The 26,796-nt window shown below is 37.3% G+C and overlaps 2 protein-coding genes across 3 annotated transcripts; one reads left to right on the top strand and one right to left on the bottom strand.

The window, feature by feature from the left end:
* The first annotated feature begins 4,386 nt into the window (after positions 1–4,386).
* Positions 4,387–6,610, top strand: LOC147863541 (3-dehydrosphinganine reductase TSC10A-like). Its single transcript, XM_087319273.1, has 4 exons — positions 4,387–4,902; positions 5,425–5,688; positions 5,778–5,925; positions 6,027–6,610. Exons 1-4 carry the CDS (start codon positions 4,609–4,611, stop codon positions 6,359–6,361), a joined length of 1,041 nt encoding a protein of 346 aa, XP_087175399.1. The 5' UTR covers positions 4,387–4,608; the 3' UTR covers positions 6,362–6,610.
* A 445-nt stretch (positions 6,611–7,055) lies between these two features.
* On the bottom strand, positions 7,056–23,880 carry LOC147863540 (E3 ubiquitin-protein ligase RKP). Of its 2 annotated transcripts, XM_087319271.1 has the most exons (11): positions 21,949–23,872; positions 20,942–21,814; positions 20,445–20,608; positions 20,211–20,349; positions 19,781–19,864; positions 13,909–14,193; positions 13,680–13,820; positions 9,917–10,105; positions 9,574–9,792; positions 9,224–9,365; positions 7,056–7,770 (listed from the first exon to the last, which is right to left on the bottom strand). In XM_087319271.1, the coding sequence occupies exons 1-11, from the start codon at positions 23,491–23,493 to the stop codon at positions 7,508–7,510; spliced, it is 4,044 nt and encodes a 1,347-aa protein (XP_087175397.1). In that variant the 5' UTR covers positions 23,494–23,872; the 3' UTR covers positions 7,056–7,507. The 2 variants fall into 2 exon arrangements, with proteins under 2 accessions (XP_087175397.1, XP_087175396.1); XM_087319270.1 differs by lacking the exons at positions 7,056–7,770; positions 9,224–9,365 and having other exon boundaries at positions 9,728–10,105; positions 13,680–13,817; positions 21,949–23,880.
* Positions 23,881–26,796: the final 2,916 nt, after the last annotated feature.

Below are 26,796 nucleotides of genomic sequence, written 5' to 3'. Positions count from 1 at the left end.
TGTTGAGGACAATTAATTCATCTGTTCAAAGTTGGTACAATTTCTTAGCATTAGATGGATAGGTATGATTCACTTCTTCATGTTATCACTGATATCCTTGGTATTGAAATTGAAGGACGTGATCAAGAAATTGAGATTCTTGGTATGCAATGATGTTTGCGACAAGAGATGCTAAGATGGATCATTTCCTATGAATGCCACATTATTGTGGGAAGGGAATGGGGCACAAAGCGAGTTAAAATATGCATTGGCCATTGAAAACTATCCCAATCTTGTAGCTCATCATTTATGTAGATGTTGTCTAGCACCAATGATGAGAAACCATGAAAAGAAACTACGTTGGCATTGTAAAAAACAATGACAATTTAGGTTTTGTTACAACAAAGATATAATTCAATAACGTTTCTTCTATATTTGATAATGCAAGTGAAAATTCTATTGTTGTCTAAAAGGAAGTATTCCACCTATTGTCAAAGAAAATAATGGAAGTAAACAAGAACCAAATCACGAGGACCTAGATCATTAAGAAAAGATTGGGGGTATTAAAGCAGTTAATGAGGGATCAAGTATGAAGTCATGGGAGTTTTAGGAATGAGACTATACAAACATATATTATAATGCATTGTCTTATGTTATTTTATGTTGTGATGAGTCTTTAACCATGTTTTGAATCTTAGGTCATATTTAAAAACTTTGGAATTATATTGTTATAGAATGATTATGATAATAAGTTTGTCCTAACAATTTTCTATTCCAAGTCCTCTATAATTATCCTTATGTAAAGAGATAATCACTAAATCCATTTTCAAATTTGAATGTTGTTTGTGCATGCTACCGCTCCCACGTTCTTGCTCTAGGTAACCATGTTTGGGACAAACCTACAAGGACTTGGACTGCATGGGCATATCTAGCAATTTTAGAGTTTAAGGAATTCAGCTACATAAACAAAACTAGCTACCCCTTTAACACTACATTTAAAAGACAATTTTGAGGGCCATTGTGATAAGCAAACACAAGAGTTTAAGTTGATGACATATAACTTCATCTGCTATATCGTGCCTAGGGAGTTGAAGATATTCACAATGGCCAACCCAATTCTCTTCTCCGAGGATACACATTGGATAGAGTAGCCCCGGGAGAGCTGTCGACTCCAACTATAGTCCATGTATGATCTGTGATAGATCTAACTAGGAACCCACTCTACCCCGCCCTACACGACAACTTGTCTTTGTCCAAGTAGATAGTAGAGTCCCTTAGAGAGAGAGAGAGAGAGAGAGAGAGAGAGAGAGAGAGAGAGAGAGAGCTCAATTGGTAAGGTGACATCCAATAAGATAAGATATATGGAGTAATAGGAAGATAAAAAAGAGTAGAGAAGAAGAAAATGTGAAAACATGCTTTTACTCAGTATTTAAGATGATCAATAACATGTTTAGGAGAGTACATTTACATTTAGGTAGAGATGAACATATATAGTGATTTTTGCGATGACAACTTTTGAATCAATTACTTTACCTTTATAACTATAATATAATAGTGATACGATACATGTATTAGGTTGGCCCCGCAAGGCAACATGCTTACGTGGAGTATCGAGTACTCAAACTTTTGTAGATTTTTTCGTTTTCATGCAAACATCAGACATGTTACTAGCCTATAAACAATAGTTACCCGAAGCGTTATCATCGATTCTGTATTTATAAAGTCACCATGATTGATCAAGATGAAGAATTATCCTAGGATGACGGTGGAACATTTCGGTAATAGGGAAAATAAAGAAGGTAGTGATCTATATATGGTTCCAATAAATTGATAGTAGGCAATATTTACACCATATACTTTATGCGTGAATATGAGATTTGGCAATTTCAAATTAGTTAAAGAATAAAAAGAATGCGTAAAAATGATGTGTGGACGTACACATACACATCAACTATTGAGATGGTGTGATATATTTTGTAGCCAATAGATGGGCTGGTTAAGGGTGTTAAGTCTTGGTTCTAGCTATATCCACATAGTTTAGTGTTAGAAAGAAGAGGAAATATAAAAATAACACAAACATTACTGACAATATCATTACCCCAATAAATTTTAAAAAGATCTATTTTACCTAAAGAAAACACAATATAATCAACATAGTTTAATAATGATGGTGTCACAGGGTGATTGGTTAGAAACCGCGATTTAAACAATTTAATGGTTTTTTTTTATTAAAAATTTTAAAACAATCTTTTTCATTTTTAAGCCTAATTCTCACATTTTAGGAACATCTTTAAAATTTTGAAAAATTAAAAATTAAAAGAATGATTTTTTATATTGTGGTGTCCCTTGGATGCAAGTGCATGCCTTCATGTTGGGTGTGCATGTGTTCCTTTGTGCCCCTTTTAGCATACCCTTGTTTAGCATGCATGCCTTCATGCTATGGTGTACATGTGTTTCGTTGAGCCACCCTTTTAGCATACCCTTGTTAGGACGCATGTTGCTAAGTAAAGCCAACCCAAATGGGTACCTTTGTACGACTATAAATTGAATAGGAAGTAAGAAGTTAAGCAAGCTGGTTTGGATTCCATTTATGTGCATTTCACAATATTAAAACAATCTTTTTCATTTTTTAGCCTAATTCTCACATCTAAGGAACATCATTAAAATTTTGAAAAATTTAAATTTAAGATAATGAAAAAAAAATTCAAAATTCAAAATTGGCCTAAGTTGAAAACCATAACCAAACCATGAAACCATAGTTTTAACGGGTTTGGTTCAAGTGGTTTCGTGGTTTAGTTTTGACACATGAATCAATCCCCCCCCCATCCGATTTTACATTACACTTGGCTCATGCTTCGCACCTTATATTACATATGTTGCAACAAACTACAAAAACTATATTCTTTTCCAAATGGGCAAACCAATTGGACTCACCTCATATCCCCTTTTATATGCAACAACACTTTGCAATACCTATTACCTATGAGGAGACTCCTCGATTATGTATGTTTTGCCTTGAACAAGTTGACGAGTCTAAGTATCACACTCTGCTCAATGCTCCAATTCAATCATATTTTAGCTTGCTTTACCCACAATTCCAGACCGAACTTGCCCCTACACATATTTCTCTCTTCAATGACAAAGTGTGTAGTCTTCTTTGTGACATTCATTAATTAGTAAAAATCTTTAGCATAGATAGAGGTCACATAGAATCCACACACAAACTAAATGAAGAAGTTTTTAGTTAGGTTAGATTAATCACATTTGAACGTTGAGAACGAGAATTGTAGCCTAAATTCTAGATTCTTTTTCTCCCCCTATTTTCTATCCTAGCCGAAACTATCCCTCGTGTCATGAATATGAAAAGGGCATAGGTGTTTAGGGAGAGAAAACAAAAGTGATTAGAAATAGAAAGGTGGCACACATTATTTCTAACGAGAAGCGCAAAGAAAGAGAATTTAATTAGTGTTCACAATGAGATTATCATTACATTGCATTAAATAAAGCATATTTTTTAAAACTAGTTGATATTCTTTGAAAAATAAACGGGCCAAGTTTTGAGATTGTTGTTAAATATGGGGATCGGATATTGTACTTCGCAATAAATAATAGTGCAAATAGCGAGTTCCCAAAATATTAGGTACATATAGTTTCTTACCATTAAGACTACACGTGGAGAAGGTAGGAGGACATGGTTTGATGCAAAAGCATTCATTTATAATGAGCAAAGACAAAGTTAAAAAAGATACACACAAACATACACATGAAGTTTTAGAATGCAAGAGAGATAGAGAGAGATAGCAATGGAAATGTATAAAAAGTGATTAGTTGTGCTGTTATTACTGACAACCCTAAGAGTACAAACATGAAGTGTAGCGGATATGTTTTTCTTTGAATGGTAGGCATCAAACTTTCAAAGTATATGTCATACGTCCTACTACATATGTGTACTTCTAGGCATAGGGTGTAATCTTTTAATGCAAACAATAGGCAGCCCTGAATGTAAAATATTAGGAGTCAGGACCAATGGGTGTATCACTCCTTTTGTGCTTAGAGCTTGTACTCGACTCAATGATGTTAATTGATAGGGATACTTAGTGAGTTATGGCCAGAGACCATATTTGTGTTAGGTTACGAGGAGTGAATGGCATGGAGAAGATGGGTGGGGTGGGTGGAGATGCTTCATGGAGGGATGGGTGGATGATGATGATGATCATGGAATATGTATGTAATGGATAACTAACTTGGAAGTGTACTTTGGGAGGCAGGCACACAAAGGAGGTGGTTAGAAAGAGTGAATGAAGAAAAGGGACTAGGATAGTAGATGAGCTCCATTTATGGGCATACTATACATCCTTTTACAGTCATGATTACAGCACAGCTCACCTATCCATGCTTCCAATTTCAACCCCCACCCACCAGAGAGAAGGACCCATATTTGCTCTGCAACAAACCCACCCATGAGGAGGACTATCTATCCTTTGACAATGTTCTTCTTTCCTTTTGTGGGTGTTGTGTGTCTTCTGAAGTGAGGGACACATATATATACATATACATATATATATATAGAGAGAGAGAGAGTGAGGAGGAAGAGAAGAAAAATCAGAAGAATTTGTTGAGCTGGTCCTAATGGCAATTCTTCTTGCGGCCCTGGTCGCATTTGTTGTCATCATTGTGGTGACAGTGATGAAGATGATGATTACATGGCAGGGGCAGGGCAGACGTTATCACATCAGATCTCTTGCAGGGAAGCATGTGCTCATCACGGGTGGATCGACCGGAATAGGCTTCTCTCTGGCAAAGCGATGCCTCGCCGAAGGTGCATTTGTTACTCTGGTCAGTCGTACGCACTCGAAGCTCATTGAAGCACACGACACCTTGGTTCACACCATGGGCTTCCCCTCTAGCAATATCCTCATCAAGGTAAAATATTAATTTCACTACTCTTATCATGTTTGCTCAAAATTATCAACCATCCCGCCTAAACACCCACATTAGACCCTTTGCTGCGGAAAATACTTAGTTGAATCTGCAAAGTTTATTATTAATGTGTGACAAAACCCTAAATGATTCGAAGATACAAACTGGTACCACAAGCTCATCTGTAGCATATTTGGGTCCGACTTTCCTCCATATTTATGGAACCCTTGCCACTTATCAATAGTGCAACCAATGTTTCCAAATTTTGCACTGAAGTGTTGATAGCCAAGGAACTGGCACCTTTGTTTAGGTCCAGCTAAGTTCAGAATAAGTTTGAAGTGCCTAGATAACAAGAATTGGCCACCACCATTAGTGTTGATAATCTAGTTATGTTTGGTTTTGCTTTTTTCTTGAATATGACTGGACCATTTAGAAATGCCACTCTCTCATTTGTTGTTATACGCCATTTCGGAACCTGAAAGTAAGCTAAATTTTTTTCTTTCTTGATTCCTTCTTTGGGCATAGGCCGGCGATGTGAGCGATGCTACATCAATAGCGTCCATTGTGAAAGAGAGCTTTGATTGGAGGCCAATCGATGTGCTAGTTTGTAATGCTGGCACGATCTCTATAGGTCAACTTGAAAATGTCACTATTGAGGAATTGGAATACGTTGCCAAAATTAACCTATTAGGATGCGTATATACTCTACATGCAGCCTTACCCCTCATGAAGTCTAGGAGCCTTCAAAATCCTTCATCAGTACTCATTATGGGGTCAATGGCCAGCTTGGTAAGATTCATTTCTCATCAGTAAATTTCTTCAATGTCATAAAAGTTTCTTACATTTTGTCATAATTTGGAATTTTGTTGTAATTTCAGGCTTTCGTGAATGAGGTTAATATATACTCAGCGACAAAGTTTGCTTTGAAAGGGCTTACTGATTACTTGAGGATTGAATTGCTGCCATATGGAATACCTGTGAGCATAGCATGTCCAGGCTTCACAACCACTCCAATGCTTGAAAAAGGTAAACAAAGTATTATCATGGATATTTACAAGTATTTCTCACTAGTAAAATATGATAATGAAAATGAAGATAATATTGTTTCGATGGATGGATGAATTTAGTTGACACAGCATCCAGAAATAGTGATCTTCTACAAAAAGTATGTTTATACGATAAAGACAATGCCGAATCGCCCGATGATGTAGCTGAGAAGACCATTGAGGGAGTCAAAAGAGGTGATTTGCTAATCACCACTAGTCACAATGCATTTATGTTGGGGGTCCTATCACGAGGCTGCATACCACCAACTTCCATGAAAAGGGCTATTGTCGAGCTCTTATTGCTTGTGCCAATGAGGATATATAGCTTCTTTTGGTTCCATCAAGTAAAACATACCTTGAAGCTTCAATTAGAAGAAAACCTCAGGAATGAAAAGAAATTGGCAACTCCATACTAAAATCCCAACCTACATCAATATATTAGCAAACAAAGGACTTGTCCATAAAATATGTCGTTATTAGATGAACTATGCAACGAACAATAAAGCAACAGATTTGTATGACTCGTTGCTATGTTTATTTACCCCCAATGTAGTCAAAATTTCCTAATATATTTGTAACATAAATATTTCATTCCAGAATGATATTGTAATGAGCTCAAATTGAATTATTATAATTACAATCTCTTAAGATAGTTTTGTGCACAACGGGTCGAACAAATTTTTAACATGTGGAGAACTTAAACCATATTTTCACACCATACAGTATATATGGACTTACATGTCTTTTCAAACATTAATGTAGTACTCTACTTTTTGCAATGAACTGGAGACAAGCCCTCAAAGCTTTGGGTCATTCTTGCCTACACAGGATCTTTATCCTGTTGTAGTGTGTGCCTACAATTCAGGCCATATCACAAGGGCTCTTTCCCCCATATTCAGAGGGGCACTATAACACGATACAAGTAAGCATTTTCAAATGCATTAAAGGAACATGCCGAGAGAACTGTTACATCCATCTGATGAAGCTCAATCATATTTTATCTTTCATGATTACTCAAGATAAAATCATGCAACATAAAACCATGCTTAATTCATACGAATTGTAATCACCAATTTGCATAATTCTTGGGCCAAAGTATAAGAGTGCAAGTTCAAGAATATTGAAGAACAATATATTTATCATCGTACTTGAATGTGGCAGAGATTCCCATTCATTGGTACAAAATAATGTAAAGAATCTTTTCATAGGATCATATCCTAGCATTGACATAAAGTTGATACCAAAAACTGTGGTGTATAATATTATGTGCCTTAAGCACTTCCTACATACATCGAAAGAACTATAATTCAGAATGTTAGGGACGCAAAGATTTTGACAGTACAAGTCACTGGTATTCAAACATCAGTAAAATATCTGATATGCATACACACTTTGATGAGTATGGTAGTACTCCTCACCAGGAAAGCAATGAAGCTTCAGTAACATCTTTTACCCTGATATATTTAACTCTCCAAACTCAGTAAAATAGACCTCATCTCTTACTATATATACACATAAGAAAGTAGGAAGACCACATGATTTATGTGCCGATTATGAGGAATCTAGGAATCTATCTTCATCAATGGACCACTTTCACCCATAGTTCCATCTGACACAAATTGGTTAGGACCAGGGGAATGTGTCGCCGACATAGAATACAAGTCTTCAATTGTGGCATTGCAAAAGAAGCATCGTTGATTATTGAGAAGATGCCTTGAGATGCAACGTGAGCAAGATTTGTGGTTGCACGGAGAAAAAATAGTATTAACTTCACATGCATAACAAATGCTGCAAATATCTTCATTGTCATTGCCGCCGTTGTTACCTGCAGCAATAAAATCTCTCCTCTCTCTCCTCCCTCTCTCTAGCTCCCAGTACTACTGTCCCTCTGCTCTCATATTAAGAAAGAAAGAAAACAAGATATATTAATGCCTTTTAAGCGGCCAAAGTGGCCTATAAGACCAAACAAGAGATTACATCTTAAAATGTTGTCTCATCTTTACCAGACAGGGAGGGTAACAAAGTAGTGCATAGTAAGATTTGAACTCAGGTGTATAAGATGGTAAAAACTTGGCTTACGGGAAGGGTAAAAAAGAAAAAACGATAAGGAGATAAAAGAGTTGAGTTGGCAGGCACAAGTACACCCCACAAGCACATCCTTCCTATTACATATTAATGATATTATATTTTTTGCAGACTTGGAAGGCATGTGGGGATGCTTGGATGCTTCACATGCCTATGCACATGACAATGGACAATCAGTGCACCCTGGCAAATCCAAGCTTATCTGTTCAATACTACGTAGTTTATCAGGAGATCAGCATCAGCTTTTACCAATGAGAAAGAGGTGTAGTACCTCATCTCTATATGTAACTTGGAGCAGTATTTACTGGAATTACTTTTTTTTATGAGGGGAGCAGTTGAGGCCAGGTTGAACAGAAGATAAGCATTTTTGGAAGGTATCAGGAAGATAAGCTCATGTACAATTCCTTCAGCAACATGCTACGCTATGGCTCTTGGGAACCCTTGTCACCTCAGCGAGTCTTACATGTGCGGATAACAAGATTCTTTAGTCTCTTTTTATTTTATTTACTTAGTAACATTTACTTATTTTAATTTGCTGTTATCAAAGACGAAACAAGACTTACGACGTGATCTCTTAAGAGAGTCTTTTTTCTTTCTCCATGTGCAAGCATCCAGATTACAAGCACATCAGAGAGTTCATAGAGTTCATCACCATTTGACAGATGATGGAGAAGGCTGGCACATGCCATTTTCGCCAAGATCTACTCAAAACTTAAAAATCATAGGGATGCAGTAGCAATCAGAAATCACCATCTACAGTCTCTCTCCTTCTCATAAAATTCCAACTTCATTTACAGTTTCAACCATAAATTGTTTTGTTCCATTTGCATTTAACAGTTTCCTTGGTGTCTACGAACAAGCGAAGGTACAAGATAAGTATGGGTCTATCATTTTTTCATATCTTGTGGTTCTTACTCACGTTATTTTAATGCTTACTAGCATTGCCTCACAATAACTTATAACAATCCTATAGAAATAAATTCATTCAATGTCCAAGATTACTTAAGAGTGTCGGTGGACATTAATGGTATCAGAGTATGCCTCAGGGATGCTCAATGCGTCCAAGATCACATAACTACTCACAATTTTGAATTCCTACATAGAAACCTTGCATTAACTTAGAACTATTATGTTTTACCTTGGACATTTTTTATTTGTTCATTCTCTGTAATTTTGTTTGCAGAAATTCTTACCATGATCATAAGCTAGTGTGGTAGCAAACGAATCATCTTCACACTCTCTTTCATTTGCGGCTGAAGCTTCTTTGAGCTGTGTTACAAACTCTAGCAGGTTAGGTAGCTTTGCAAGAGAAGGATCACCTTTAAATGACATACCCTGTACAGCAAGTAAACACAAACAGATAGGTTTATTAGCTCCATAACATTAGCAATAGAGAATGCAGCCTAGATTGAACCTCCTTAGACTGTTAAAATCGACAAGATGATGAAATTTCAACAATCTTAGCGATAGGCCATTCCACCTTAGCAAGTTGAAATTGATAAGACAATCGATAGAGATTTTCAGCCTAGATCAAATTTCTTACCCAGTTGAAATCAGCAAGACTTTCAAAATTCCTTGTAGCAACTGATGAAACATCAATGTTTAGTATTGTCAATGCCAAATCATGCCTTGCATGTTGATTTGACACATTTTCTTTGGAAAGATTAAGAATTATTCCGACAAGAGGAGCCAGAATCATTGCTTTGTTTACCTTCTCAAGGGAATTCCCTTGTTGCTGAAGTGTACTGCAAAAGAGTAAGAACTTTAAACTTTATGCATATCTAATAAACTTCTGCTAAAAGGAACATGTGCAAGAATAGGATGATTTATCAATTTTTATTTGACCTTTTATTCTTAAATGATGGATCGAATATATGATTTCCCACTTGCCTTTCAGCTATAGATGCAGTATGGTTCAAGACAAACATCATGAACTCACAAAGTCTTACGAGGTTCACTTCAGAACCACATAAGAATGCTTGTGGAAGTTCTCGCGTAAAAAACTCTAGAACTCTTTCCAGATTGCAGGAGAGTTCAAACATTATAGAGCACTTTCTCTGTTGCAAATTAGTAACCTGCAAAACGATGTCGTAAGTCCTCAAAGTTGAAGCATTGTAAGTAAAAATCTGTTTTCTAAGACAAGTCACAAGATGAACCTTACTTCTTTAACCAGTGCATTATTTGCTTATTTTTATACTCTTTAGTAAATTTAGGAGAAAGCAACACACATGCAAAACAGTCATGTCATGGGAACAAAAACGAACTAGATGTAAATACCTTTTCCAGATCAGAATACATGTGCTGCCTTCCAATCTAGGAATGAGAAAGATAGAGAGAGAAAGAAAGAAAGAAAGAACGAAGACAGAAAGATATATTAACGTCGTTTAAGAGGCCAAAATGGCCTATAAGACCAAACAAGAGATTACATCTTTAAGTGTTGTCTCGTCTTTGAGAACAACAAATCAAAATAGAATAAGTAGTATTCAGTAAATATAAAAGTAAATAAGATGAAAACAGACGAGGGAATCTGGTTTTCGGCACATGTGAGATTCTCAAGTTAGACATATTGTAACTTTTGTCTTCAAAAGATCTCTAGCATAGGTCGATTCAGAATGGAGAGGTCTCCAAAGCGAGGGAAGCACCTGCGATGGCAGGAGATAATGGCCTTTATTTGTCGATGACAAGTGTGTTGCAAGGGTGTTGTTGTCGTGGTCCATGGGGCCGGGGCCTACGTGCACGACAAACTGCTATTGCCCGATCTATTGTAACCCCTTTGTTCTGTCCTAGTTGGGAGCCTATTTGTGTATCCCTTGATTGACTCGTAGCATTAGTTGGAGTGATGGGGCTAAAGAAAGTTGTGATTGTCCTTTGTGGATGAGCTTGTGTGGCTATATTATTGTCCTTCAACAACTTTTCCCTTATGTCCTAGGCCCTATCACACTACACAGTGCATAGGATAGATGCATGTCCATATAAGGTGGCCTGATGATGAATCCATCCTCTGATGTATGTAAGAAGTGTGTCTTGTAGTGGGCCTAGAACTTTTCCCGATCTAGCTGATGTGATGAAGTTCGCGACTGCCCTATCACACTACGCAGTGCATAGGATAGATGTATGTCCATATAAGGTGGCCTGATGATGAATCCATCCTCTGATGTATGTACGAAGTGTGTCTTGTAGTGGTCCATCTTCATATCAAGTGAAATTTTGGGGCTGATCCATGTTATCTTGTTTTCCAAGTTAATAATATCAATTCGAATCACTCTTTTCTTTTCCACTTTGGTCATATTTAGATGGGGGAGTCCAAGCTATATTGGAATGGGGGTAGTGCATTTATACTCATGCAATGTGACTCGAACCATTGCTGCATTTCAGCATACCAACAATGAATGTCTCCATTTTCGGCCAGTTGTCTTGATGACATAAGTGCCAACCTTGGGTACCTTTGTTTTGGGAGCTCCCAAAGATGTTGGATACATGTCACTGATTAGAACAATGCCTCAGATTATATCATGGGGCACCGATGCTTTGCTCCTTATCATGCGAGCAATCATTGACACTAGTCGTCTCTCTAAATCATTCCAATGATTCGCCTTTTTAAGACTCGGTTCCCACGTTTCTACTCCATAGAGAAGAGTTGGTGTGACGAGTATATCAAATAACCACAACTTAGTTCGTGGCTCTTGGAACTACAAATGTGCATATTGTCTTTCTAGAGCACCAAGGGCTGCATATCCACGAGAAAGTCGGGCACACGCAGCCTCCCGTATGGAGAACCTCAGCCCTATAAATGTGACTCCTAGTTATCTGTAGGAGCGTGTGTATTCCACCTTTTCCTCGCCCAAGAAGAATTCTGGTTCTGATCTAGTTACCCATGCTTGAGTGGTGTTAAACACCATAACTTTAGTTTTATCCATGTTTATTGACAGACCTTTGTCGGTACAAAATAGTTTTAAGGCATTGAGATGTCTTTGTAGTCCCTTTGGAGAGTCAGAAATCAGCACAATATCATCAGCATATAGTAATATATGTATAGCTATACCTGCTAGGCATGCTCCCGAATCTCTCTATATAATGTGATACCTCATCTATATAGAGACCGAAGAGAGTGGGCGATAGTGGCCACTCTTGCTTCACTCCGATTGTGTTGGCCACCGCATTTGACAAACCCTCAGGACACCACACTTTTCCTGGGACAGATTCATAGTGTAGATTCCCCATTGCATATCTGTTGGAACACCAAGGGCTTCTAGACATTGCATAAGCCAAGCACGTGGCACGGTGTCAAAGGCTTTTCGGAAATCCACAAAGCAGCAATAGATCCTCTTATTATGGGCTCTGCCCTCCTCAATAAGGGCTCGGAGGGTCAATATGTGATCCAAAGTTGTTAAACCCTTCCGAAACCCTGCCTGTCCAGCTGAACGGCAATCATTATGCTCTGCCCATATACTCAATTCTGATTCTAGAATCGAGCCATATAGTTTAGCCAAGTAGTGGCAACTCATGATTGTCCGATAGTTGCTTGGCATCATGGGGTCTCCACTCTTGAGGATTGGCACATGGTATGTTCTGTCCATCTAGTAGGGAAACCTTCACACATGGCTCTATTAAAGATGTGTGGCATCAATGGGAGCAGGGTGTCACAGGCATAGATAAAGTGCTCACCAACCAATCCATCATGATCTTGGGCCTTACCAAATTGTAACCAATCAATGGCATTTCTTACATTTTCCGGAGAGAGATAATAGATATTTTTAGTGTCCATATATATATATAGAGAGAGAGAAAGAAAGATATATTAACGTCTTTTAAGAGGCCAAATGGCCCATAAGACCAAACAAGAGATTACATCTTTAAGTGTTATCTCGTCTTTGAGAACAAATCAAAATAAAATAAATATTACTCAGTAAATATAAAAGTCGATAAGATAAAAAGAGACAAAACAATCTGGTTTTCGACACATATGAGATTCTCAAGTTAGATATATATAGCTTTTGGCTTTGAAAGATCTCTAGCATAGGTCGATCCTGAATGGAGAGGTCTCCGAAATGAGGGAAGCACCTGCCATGGTAGGAGATAATGGCCTTTACCTGTCCTAGGGCCAGGGCCTACGTGCACAAAAAATTGGTATTGCCTGATCTATTGTAACCCCTTTGTTATGTCCTGGTCAGGAGCCCATTTGTGTATCCCTTGATTGACGTATAGCATTAGCAGGAGTGATGGGGCTAAAGAAAGTTGTGATTGTTCTTTGTGGATGAGCTTGTGTGGCTGTATTATTGTCCTTCAACAACTTTTCTCTATGTCTCTTGGGTTCTGGCAAGAAAAGTCCTAGGCACTATTGGTCTTCATATTCCATTACCTTGCGTAGTAGGCCAAAGCTTTGTTTAAAGAGGCAATGGTATCTCCCTCTGATTTCATAAAAGACACTAGAGAGAGAGAGAGAGGGAGAAAGATATATTAAAATCTCTGGAATAACCACACATCATATGACACCTAACAAAGGCTGCGTTTACCTATGTAGTCCATCAACAAGAGTAGCAAAGGCAAAACATACTTCAGCTTTACCTTCCTAAGAGAATACTGACAGAATAATAATGCATGCAAGGATATGATTCTTATGCAATGAGAACTTAATAGTTGAGTAGGTACCTGGTGCTGACCACTTTGTTCTCGTATGTCTCTCATTGAAACTGACCACTCTGTGATAGTCCAATTGAGTGTATTGAAGAGACGATTAAGGAAAGAAGAAAATAACTTTTCATCCTCTATACATTTCTTGCTTAACAGCTTCTGCCATGCCATGTGCAAAGAAAATTATTGGTAGCCATGTATGGTACATGTAAACATTAAAATGATCAGGGAGATTTATTGCAATTACCTGAAAAACTAAAGAACATGATTCCCCATGTGTGGATGATTTCGAGCACCCAAAACCTGTTCCTTTACACAGCCTCAACAGTATATTTGTAACTGGAATCCAAAATCTGTTATCAAATGACGACAATAGTGTGGCCGGCATTATGCTAGTAGCAGCAGCATTTGATTCAAATGCGACAACATGTTCCTTGTACTGCACCAAAACAGAAATTGACTGAAGAAGAGCATCTCGTATATCTAAGTTTGCTATTCTTGTATCACTGAAATGAGACACCAAAAATGTAATCTGCACAGAAAGAAAGAGAATCACCAATAATGTAAAATATGTATGCAATGATAGTGAACAGAAAATTCTGGAGCACATGGCGGGAATAAAGAAAAACAACATTTTTTGACACAAGCACGTGTAGCTTAAGTATTGATCACCCATTGTCGTACAGTTTCAGAGTAGCATTGTTACTCTGTTTACACCAGCATTATTCATGACATTTGCCATTTTTCACATCAAGGAAATGGATGACATCGAAAGACTGATCCTCTTTTATCTACCTAGTTTCAAGGCCAACGTGTTTGAAAAATCATTACATTCATTTTTCATGGTTATTTGTAAGCTTTAAGCATGCGCAAAGATTATTAGAAAGCTATATTAAGGTCTTTTAAGAGGCCAAAATGGCCAATAAGACCAGACAAGAGGTTACATCTTACAATGTTTTCTCATCTTTGAGAGCACAAACAAAATCAAATACAATTAAACATGCAGTACTAAAGAATCTACATATCTAAGAACTTGAGATTCTAAATTTAGATAGACAGAAACTTGTCTTTGAAAAATCTCCAACATGGGCAACTCCAAGATGGAGAGATCTCCAAAGAGAGGAAGCATAACACATAGCTATTGCCTGATCTATTGTAATCTCTTCCAAGTGTCATGGTTGAGAATCCACTTGTGTGGTCTTTAATTAACTTGTAGCATGAGAAGGAGTGATCTGGCTAAAGAAAATTGTCATTGACCTCTGTTCATGACCTATTGTCTCTTGAGCGCAAGCAAGAACTGTTCCAAGCACCATTTGTTTGTGTTCCAAGATCTTGCACACTAGACCAAAGCCTTGTTTGAAGAGGCAGTGGTATTAGGGTTCTCTAATTCCGCTCCCCAATGGCACAATTGGCATTTCCATTTTTTTATAGGTTGCATGCATATCTTACTGCCTCAATTTCTAATTAATGTGAAGAGGTCCTGAACTGTCCTATCACACCATGGAGCGCATGAGATAGATAGGTAACCAATGGCACAATTGGCATTTCCATTCTTCCATAGGTTTGCATGCATACCTTACTATCTCAATTTCTAACTGATATGAAGAGATCCTGAACCATCCTATCGCACTATGGAGCACATGAGATAGATAGGTATCCAAATAAGACGGCTTCATAATCAGTTCATGTGCACATTGTCTTTCATGGGTGCCAAGGGCTGCATATCCATCAGAATAACGAGCAAAAGAAATCTGGGAATTGTGGCCCTATGAGTTATTCCTAGATATGTGTGTGATTGGTTATATGCCACCATTTCCTCTTCCAAGAATTTTGGTTCCAATCCTGTGTTAGAAATTGAAGCTTTCCAAACCTTCCACTCTCGGCCACAACCGAGGAAACACGAATCAATGCAGCAGTAAATCGAAAACACAGAGAGAGACTCGAATGCACAGGGTTTAGCGTGGAAAACCCTAGACGGGAAAAACCACGGGAGTCCTCAAACTCCAACTATCACTATAAACAGAGATGTACAATGGTGAAGCTACAAGGCAGCAACCTTGAGCTCACTGTCTTCGCCACAGGCGGCGGTAATACACAGAGGCAACGACCTCTTCGTCTCTCTCTCTCTCTCTCTCTCGGCTGCTCTCACTTCGCAAACAGAAAAATGAGCAACAACAACAAAACTGTTTGCCCTAAGTCATATTTATACACATATGACTTTCGGGCTATTTACAAATACAGCCTAGAGAGCCCTTGGCAAACATATTCACAAATATGTCCCCGCATCCGGATCTCTCTCCGGGTACATTCATCATCCGGCTCCATAGCCGGGGTCTTCATCATCCGGCTCCGTAGTCGGGGTCTTCATCATCCGGATCCGGAACCGGGTCTTCATCATCCGGATCCGGAACCGGGTCTTCATCATCCGGATCCGGAACCGGGTCTTCATCATCCGGCTCCGGAACCGGGTACTCCTCGTTCGGGTCTTCATTCCCGATTCCCGGACATCTGACCATCCCATCCGGAGGGACCGTAATCCCAACATCCTGTTACCCATGCTTGAGAAGTGTTAAACGCCATAACTTTAGTTTATCAAGGCTGATCAACAAATCCTTCTTTGTACAAAATGACTTTAAAGAATTTAGATGTCTTTATAGGCCCCCTGGAGAGTCAGAGATCAACAAAACGTCATTGGCATACAGTAATATCAATTGGCTACCCATTGCACATGCTCCTGAACCGCCCAATTTTGCTATGTAGTTAGATATCTTATCTATATAAAGACCGAAGTGCAAATCCCATAGGTCACTTCTCATTCCAAGCTTCTCCTTATTTCACCACATTCCTCATCATATTTTGTATGGCTGTACTATGTATGGGCGTCATAACGCAACGACAATGACAACCTTTGCGTGACTTCCTCTAGGGATGCAAAAGGATCTAAATCAAGGATGCCATTATACACTCCAAAGTTATACCCATCAAATTTCCCAAGTAAGTTCGTATTTAACATGCCCAATCTTACTCTTAGCATATTCATTGTTTTGACATCCATCATTTACCTTAAAGCATTGATATGGATGATCTGCTACCAAGCCAATAGGTCAATTACACATAGTGAAAGAAAAAAAGAAAGAGATGTATTAACAAAATGGCCTTTAGGTCCAAACTAGAGATTGCATCTTAAAATGTTGTCTCATCTTGGAGAACAAGAAATTACATCTTACAATATGCTATCTTCATGAGAAGAGATGGGAATCACATCATGTAATCGACCTTACTTGCACCTCCTTTGTGGTTCCAACATGTTAAAGCATCTGATATTGGTCATAGCAACAAACTAATGTATATTATACATCCATGTGCACTACCAAGGGCTAGAAAGTGTTGGCCATTTTTGTTACTTTGCTCATATCTTGAACTCACCAGTTCAGGTTAACTTCTTCTGAAATAACTTCTCCATACATGGCCTTGCTTGTATCCTTAGTGCGTAGATTGAAGTCCCTTAATAGTATTATATTCCTCATACTAGTGAATCTTATGATACTACAATATACTAGTAAATATGGTGATTCTCTGATAGATGCAAATTACGAGTAGGCAGGTGGAAAGTAGGAGATTGCAATATATAATTCTCTACAGTCCCCCCTTTAGATTCATACATATAATGTGCATCTACATCCTTATGCAGAACACATGCTCTATCATGAAGCTCTTTTTTGTAAAAAGCCATGCCACCAGATCCTCTAGTGCTTTCTAGCATGAGTACTTGGGACGGTGTGAGATATTCATCTAAATATTTTGTCAACCTTGATTGGCCTTGTGGATAGGAAAGATTTCTTTTTGTCTATATCTATGAACAGGATGATCAAAGCCTTAGGCCTGGACCCGTCACTACCCAATCTTTGTATTAAAGCAATCGGAATACCTAAGATTCAGGCACCTCCTTGCGGAGTTCCTCCTTCAACCATCCACAAACTTTCCAGGCAGCTTCTTCTAATCTTGCATTCATCAATTCTAGTTTGTCTATGGATGCTCCTTTCGACTTTTTGACTAACTCAATCCAACGTCCAATGTTCTGATCCTTATTCCGAAATTTCGAGCATCTTCTTCTATGGTTCCTTTTTCAACCATCCAACATCATCCAAAAACTTGTACATGTGCAGAAGCTTTCCTTTGGGTTCTTCTAATGTTACATTCGTCACTTCTACCTTTTCTATGAAAGTTTCTTTCTACTTTTTCAGTATCTCAATCCAATATTCAATGCGCCAATCATTATTCTGACGTTTTGAGCATCTTCTTGTGGGCTTCATTTTTCAACCCATCCAACAACTTGTACGTGTAGTGCACGAGCTTTCCATTGGGCTTCTTCTTCTACTGTTGCATTCATCACTTTTAGCTTGTCTATGGGTACTCCCTTCTATGTTTTTCCTACTTCGATCCAAGGACTATTTGTTTTATTTCTTTCTAAGAATGTCCTACTCCGGCTTTGGCATCTTTTGCTACCTCTGCCCATGTTCACATTTCCTTCTTTACAATGTCTTTTACTTTACACATTTATTTCTTTAAATCAACTTTAGTTACTTGGTTCATTGATACTAGTTTGACTTTATTTGGTGACATTTCAGCTTTGACGTACTTTACCATATCATCATTAACCTTTAGATTTGATTGCCTTACAAGACTTCTAATGACATTTCGTAGAATGTCTTGCAGTTCCATCTTCAAAAGTATACACAATTCTGTTTCTGCCTTTCTAGCTCCCATTGCATACTACATTTCATCTCTTTTGATATTGTTTCGATATAATGTTTCATGAAATTAATCTGATCACTAATTACTTGTGTAAGATATCGTCTTTTCCCTCTTCCCGGTCTAGCAAGACTTGCATTTTGAGTATCTTACTCGCCCTTTGGGCACTACTTGCTGTGGTCCATCCATTCCTTTCCATCTCTAGTATCTTTGTGGTGTTTTCCATATATCTACCTTGACTTCCAGAATATTCATCTTAGGCCTCAGCTTCATTAGCTATCCACTCAGAGTTCATGGTATTTAAGCAGATATTTGCAGGAAATTGGGCAAATATTAAGCTGGAGATTAACTATAGTAAAGCAAAGATTCGGTAGCATTTAACACGACAATTCAGCAGACATTGGTGCAGGGAGTAAAATGAGATTAATGCAGATATTCAGGAGAGATTAGCACATAGTTTCAACAAAGATGAATACAAGAAATCAGCAGACATTAACACAGAGATTAATTATTAAGGAGACATTGAAATAGAGAATCAGCACAGGTTAACACAGGGATTCATTGGCACAGACATTAGAGTTTAGATTTCCACAACCTAAGCTTAGGGTTTAGGGTTCAACAGACAGAGAGAAATGCAAACATGTAGCTAAAGTGTGAAAGCTCAAGTTCGAGACAACCATATGTTGTGCCCCTCACAAGAGTTAAGTTTAACAATGAGATCAGCAGAGTATAAAAGAAAGAAGAAGCCTAATAATGTTGCTCTACTTTACCCAAGTAGCATAGATTTCAAGGTTGGCATGCACAAGGAACAAACTTTATATCTTCTCAATATGGCAATAGGACACCTAGATTACTGACCCATATTTTCATGGCTTGATATGTTTTCTTCTGATGGTGGATATTGATGTGTAGGAAGTTGGAAGCATTTGAATCCAACTTGATCATATCTAGGAGAACCATAACCCGAGCTTTCTTTTAAACCCCGCATGTAGATATTACAAATTCCAGCTGCTGTAAACATTTATTATGTTTTTAACAGCGCCTTTTTCTGAGGATTGATAAGCTCAGGCCTTCCATTTTACAAGAGATTCAGCATTCCTTGAGTATCTTTCTTTGTGCTCTTTTAGTGAATAGTACTGTAGAGCTACACACTTTCTTTCAGCTAATCTTAAAATATTTGATAATGGTTACTCAAATATTTTTACAAGTAGCTGACCCATAAAACAGAATCACAACAAGGAATGAAACACAATTAAAAACTAAATAAAGCTCCTCAACTACCAATAACTCAAATGTTTCCTTCAAACAAAAAGGAAAATAGCTAAATAAATCTAGATAAATTTCCAGTGTTGATGCAAGGAACTTACAAGAGGAGATAGCCCTTGCTGCAACAGAGCTGCTGGAGAAACAAACAATGGTTCACTCCGCCGCAATGCATGAAAGCAGTCCAGCTATCAAGGAAATCGTTTTATTTCAGTAAAAAAATAAATCAATCACCTTAAGAAAAGAAGATTGTTTAAACTACACTACACTTTATCAAAGACAACAATATGTATTATCTTCTGATAAAATAAACAAACATCCAAACGATACTAGCAATTGATTTCTCAATACCATTAAGTCATACTTCAATTTTACTAGTTGATTTCATAGGAAGCCTCAGAATATAAGCTCTAGGTCCAGCAGTATAACATATTGCATCCCAAAGAAGTGTTTAATTGTAGAATTGTTATTCAACTTCAGTCAATATTGACTAATGTACAATAGATCAAGGATTGAGAAATAAAATTTACTAACCAGAGTTTCAACATAGTACTCAGGCACAAAGCGAAATAATGTATCATTATCACTCAGCACAAGTAGCAATTGAACAATCCACATGCACGTGGCAAACATGCCCTTTTGTTTCCATTTAGAAAAGAGCGAAACTTTGTACCTGAACACAAATGTGCAACAAAATGTCTTGAATGTTATTAGGGTAAATAAGTTGAAAAATCAAACACTGTAAGTGATTAGTGATTAAGAACGAACCATGTACTTTGGCGTACACACTCGATTAAATCATCCCTGTAAACAGATCTAGCTTCTTTCAATCGCTTCACTAGCTCATTCGATGTTTTTTCACTGCGTATCTGCCTGTCAGTGTCATCCAATTGTGTCATTACTTGTAGCTGATGTTGCGAAAAGTATGATGCCTACAATACCACCAGAAAAATGATCATTAGGGTAAAACAATCATACAATGCATTCTGCCTATAATTTCTACCAATTCAGTTCCAGACAACATAGATGTCTACCCCCATATGTCCTCTAATTATCTGTCAATCCCCATAAAATCTTTCCATAAGAACCTCCCTTTTAATCCCCCCCGTCAGAAAACATCTCCTCTTATGCACTCTTATTTAAATTTCTTCACCATACACTGACCCTCTTACAATGATTCAGCTACGACGCCATGTAGAGATACATTTTCAATGACTTGTAATTTTAAAAGAAAAATCAAATCAATTATATACAGGCAGGGATACCTGTTTAAAGTTGGGTGCGACTCCTAAATGGTACAACATCACCATTATATCAAACAACTCATCTTCACAAACAACATCAGATGTCAAAAATGTCTTAGAAGTAAAGCTTTTCTTCTGTGAATGATGATGATGATGAAGTGGGATTCGGAAAATGGGTTCAGCTCTGCCACTAGAACTTGTCTTCTCTTCTTCATGATTGGTGCAAATGTTCCTCCTACCATGCTCAGGTCTCGAAGTTTCATTGCTTTCCCTAACACCATTCGCATGTATGTTGAAACCTTTGTTAAGAACTCGAACAAATCCTTTATTGCAGCTACTCGGGTTGCCTAATATTCCAGCACAACAACATGGTTTTTGCTTCCCTTGGTGTGTGAATTTTCTTTCACTCTCTTCTTCCATGCAACCTTCCTCCCAAATTATGGCATTATAATCACTTGGGGCAAGATTATGTGCTTTGGAAAGATGACTAAATGTTCCACCAAGTCTGGTGAAATCGCTAACATAAGAATCAGCATCTAAAAATAGTTGGACTCTGAAACTTCTCTTGCCACCTCTATGCAAGAATCCAACCATTGCATCTTCATCTTTGCCCATAGTTTTGATGTTGTTTGTAGTATATCCCTTCGATAAAAACCGAAGAAGGACAGTGTATACTGTCATTAAAACAGAATTGTCTGACAAACCAGGGGGAAGAATGTTCTTTGCTGCTCCTTTGTTTTTATAAATGAGATGCCTCAAAAATGACATAAAAACCGATCCCGATGGATGCATCAAACTTGCCTTTGGAAACTCGGAATCAGCAAACAAATTATTCTCTTTGACTGGCACAAACTCCAACAAACAATGGGATATTTCCCACTGAAGTTCTTCAACCTGATATAATGAATACAAAATTGAAGAGCACCTTTCAAGTAGATATAGATGAAAAATTAACATTGCACAATTATAGAACTTAACATTGAGTATAAAATTAAAAAACAAATTGATGCTGTATACAATAAGAATACTTTGCCAATAGCTCTGGATAAAGCTTGAGAAGTTTGTCTCATGTTGTTCTCAGTACACAAATCGTCCCGAGATCCAGGCCACCACACAGTTGGCATAAGCTTCTCAAGGTCATATTTGTTCTGTGCCTTCCTTGAAAATAAACCTTCCAAGCACAACTCAAAAGTTTCTGAGCAACACCAATGTAGCAAATGATCCCGCCTTTGGATTAAGTGGGTTGCTAAGGCTAAATATGGGTATGAACCTGTGTATGGTGACTGAACAAGTTTAATAGGGGAAGTTCTACAACCAAATGCAAGAGCTTCCATAATCTCGCATATGCAACCACGAATGCTTCTTGAATCCAAAAAGGAGAACATCATTTCTAATGCAATCTCCACACTTGCAACATCATGTGGTGGTTGAAATTGATATAGTTCCATCAGAAACGGAACAAGTGCTCCCCAAATCACATATTCAAAAGCGTGAGAATCTAAAATTAATAAGAGAGCAAGTGGTCTACAAATCTCTCGCCCGACAAGAATAGTCGACTCTTCACCGAGTGGTTTTGGACGTTTCAATCTATCAATAGGCGTCATGGATGCAATGACTTCTTTACTGTCGAGCTGCAATAGTCTTTGGAGAGCACCTAACAAGAATTGGGCTCTTGATAATGCCTGAAAAACATACATTCCATCACTCATAATTGGAGGGGCTTGTATAGATTGAAATCCTTCCACTGGATACCGGAATGGTTTCCCACCAAAGTTCAAATCACATCTCTCACCTTGAGATAACGATATAGCAGGATAATATGGTAAAATTCCCACCTCTGTGAATGCAATGCCCAGTGATGTTCCATTCCTTGAGAACGAAATTTCTCCTTTTTCAAGATCAATAAGACACCCAATCACATCCCCTTGAACCCAAGGTTGCCCATATGGGTACCATGAAACACACCATTTCCTCACTCTTTTTCCATCATATGCATATGAATCTTGAGAGTCTCCAACACCTTCTTCTCTTGTGAAAATACATTTTTGTGTTGCCCATCCTAATTGTTGTATCCCTGAAGTCTCGAGAGTCACTTCATACATCCATTTTCCTCTTGAAACGCATGCATTTGCACAGATACTACAAAATGCATCCTGGCTTTCTATAGCAACCCCTCCTCTTCTTCTTCTTTGAATAATCTTCATATCCCCTGCTCCACTCATCTTATTGACTGTAACAAGAGCATCATCATTGCCATTGTTATTATCTGATCCGCTTATCTTTGTTATTTCAATCCCCTCTCGGAAATTTATTTCCTCCTCAATCCTGTGTTGCAACAAAACAATTTCAAGGAAAGACTTTATTTTTTTTGAATCGATCATATCCCTGTCATCATCGGAGAGGAAAGATGTACAATCTGAATCTGAATTGAAGACATGGTGGAGAGTTTTATCTCTCCAATCAAATAGGTCTCTGTTCTTAAATCCTTGGACTTGGGCATGGTTGATTAGACCAAGGTCTTCCTGTAAAGGGAGCAGAACAGAGAGCCCTGTTCTACTTGAGCAGGAATCCATCTCTTTCTATGTATGTGTGTGTATATATACCAGAGTTCCGATCAATCTCTGTCGCTATATTTATATAGAGGAGAAAGAAATCAACCGCAACTCTGTCTCCCTCTCGCAAAGATGATTAGATGTTCTTCTTTCTTTTGGTGATTGCTTACAAGCTTTTCTTATTCAAATCAATGGAGGGTATTATGATTTTATTGTCTTCTTTTTTTTCATACAAAATATATATATATATACATATATATATATGGTTATCCACGAGATGGGCTTGTTCCACTATAATATCCACTTTGTACCTCTCAATCGATGACTCTGATCACAACTTTCTCTCTGACTACCAGAAATGAAGGGCTCGAAGCATAAGTGGCCCTTGCTAGTAGTACAAGAGAGGTGAGCTTCTTTTATCATTATAATTGGATGTAATGCATGTCGACACAAAGGAAGGTCTCGACACCGTAACTAGCTATTGCTATCCATCCAAACTATGTTAGTTTTTTATATTGATCTAACATAATGTAATGTTTGTTCACATGCTTGTCGATACATGTGAACCACAATCACATGGCAATGCATATTTCGCGCGTGTGTGTTTGTGTATGTGCACATGCCGTGCATATGACAATGTATTGTTCAAGTATACTTTGGAGTACATTGCATTTTTTCATATATCTCTATGTATCAATATAACCATACATATGCGACTGTGCATAACATTACCTTACGCATGTTGTGTATTGTTCCACTATACAACAACATCATGAGCTTGTGGGATAAGCTCTAAACGATGGTACATCTATCTTGGAGTGAAGTAGGTATCTTGTCGATATCATTTATGATAAGCAACCAACTTGTTGATGCCATTTTATATTGGTGAATTTTGAAGAAAATAAGCCAAATTTAACATGAATTTGATTGATTTGTGATGTCATAGTATAAATACACCAATGCGACAATATAGTTTTACTTTATAGCCCACTTGCTTGACTTGCACATTACAAAGTGTAGATATTTCTTACATGGATATTAAAATGAGAATAGAATGAAAGCTTAAAATTAAAATGTATGTGAGCAATTTTAGATAATTGAGAAGTATCACATTGGGATATATTCTAGGTTTCGACCACTATTTCCGATATTGATCTTACAGTATTCAAAAGTAGGAGAAATATGAGGAGAGTGATGTCTTATAACCTTTTTCTTGATAAAAGAGAGAAAATTGGATAGCATAAACCAAAACTTTTAGGTGTGATTGTTTTTTCGATATAGATGTGGAATTTATGTGTACATAACACCATAGAATTAGGTGGCATGATGTTCTCACTTAGTTTTGCCCATAATGTGTCAAGGATCTTCCTTCTTATGTATCATGTTGTGCACAAAGAACATAGAAGAGTAAGAAGACCATAACATCTTGTGCACAAAGACAACAAAAGGTGATGTGATATCGTGATCCCATTAAGTATAGATGAATAATACATGTGTTACAACATCCTCTCTTTAATGAATAAAGTACAACTAACTAGATGCTATACCTCTTTGGAGGAGCAAGAATCATTCTCTCCCTTCCAGCAATAAGGTTTCGACAATGTTATCATAGTGTGAAGAGAACAAGAAACAAATCGATTATTACATGTATCACATCAAGTAAGCTCAACATATTACAATTCAAGCAGGTAGAAAAGAAGCAACAAATAATCTACCTATCCTTTTCATTGCAATATCTAAATCTATTTATAATCATGTATTATGCAAAATGTGTGGTAGTTAATAAAAACTTGTCATTAGATTGTTATAGATGGTATTACTCTTTGACAAAAAAGAAACAATATTGTCATATGGAATATTATAATTTATCTCAATGCATTCTACATACAAAACAATGTTATTGTATATTTATTGCCGACATTTTGTGCGAAACATAAAGATGCTAGAAATTCCCAAGTTATTTCATTAAAAATCAGCATTTTGTGCTAAAAATAAAGGCGCCAGAAATTCCCAAGTTATTTCATTAAAAAAGTGAACATAAGTGCAGATGTGAATGTTGACAATGTATGCACAATGTTACGAAAAAGGGGAATAGTATATAAACATAGTATTTTGGTTATATTAGCTAATATAGTTGGTGATATTAATTTTTATATCCAAGTTATACGAATATGTGTTCAAAGGATTGATATCAAAGTGCGCTGAAAATATTGAATGTATTTATAGAACCGATGTTGGAATACAAACTAATCTTAGTATTGAAGTAGGCAAAAACAAAGTTTACATTTTGTGTCAATAAATTTGGCGATTTGGCTCACACATCGAGACTCCCAAGGCTTTCAACTAAAGTTTGTGCTAGTATGGATTTTTGGTTTTTTATTCTAGAATTGTCCTATACTAAATCAAAGCATACATATTGTGTCGCATTAATCCAAGACATTTATACACTTGTTTTTTGCCATTTCATGCTCAACCACCATCCCGAATCATACAACCCTTAAGTTCAACATAAATAGGTAATTGTCACATATAACGGAGTTGCCAAATAATCCTACCCAAGTCTTCCCTTAAGACAACTAACATGGAACATAAAATGAATGGTAATGTTTAGAGGTAATTCTACTTTGTAAAATAGGCCATTAGTATTCTAGAATCTACATTTGAAATCCTCCTCAATTATTTTACAAAAAAAACGCCATTAAAAGCAACCCCTCCATCATGGCCCATCAAAGAAATACTTTAGTATGAAATGAAAGCTCATATTATTGTCTAGATAACACTCAATGCCACTATCATTAAGTGACAACCCATGCAAGGTTCACGATCAACTAAGCTCCATCTTCAATAAACTTATGATAGCAAGCATCGTTGTGCGCTAAGAGCCTCAATATTTTACTATCAAGCAACCAATCTCTCCACCATCATTGGTTGATGAGCCATGTAAATGATAAGTTCACCACCAATCAAGCTCTATCTTCAATACGTTTCTTATGATGAAATCATTGTTGTGCACTATTAAGTGCCATAAATTTACTACCAAATAACCAATGTTTCCACAGTTTTTCCACCAATTCCAACACCTCTACATGGTGTAATAACTTATATTATTGGCCATCATGATTTCACGTTTGAAACTTCGCCTCCAATTGATCAATTCAGACTAGTTGATAATCCAAATCAAAATTATGTCGCAAAAATAAGCATGCTATAATATGGGACATGGAAGCAACTTATAAGCTTACTTAGGTGGCTAATGAGTAGATTTTCTTCCACAACTGAAGTACCTAATGTGATTCAGGAGTTCAAAATATAGATTGTATATTA

Source organism: Azolla caroliniana, unplaced genomic scaffold (genome assembly GCF_043228905.1).
Source record: "Azolla caroliniana isolate FFs.n. ecotype wild unplaced genomic scaffold, voAzoCaro1.0.p SCAF_5, whole genome shotgun sequence".
Lineage (NCBI taxonomy): Eukaryota > Viridiplantae > Streptophyta > Polypodiopsida > Salviniales > Salviniaceae > Azolla > Azolla caroliniana.
The sequence above is the reverse complement of the archived record's forward strand: the minus strand, read 5'-3'. Positions and strand labels throughout refer to the sequence as shown.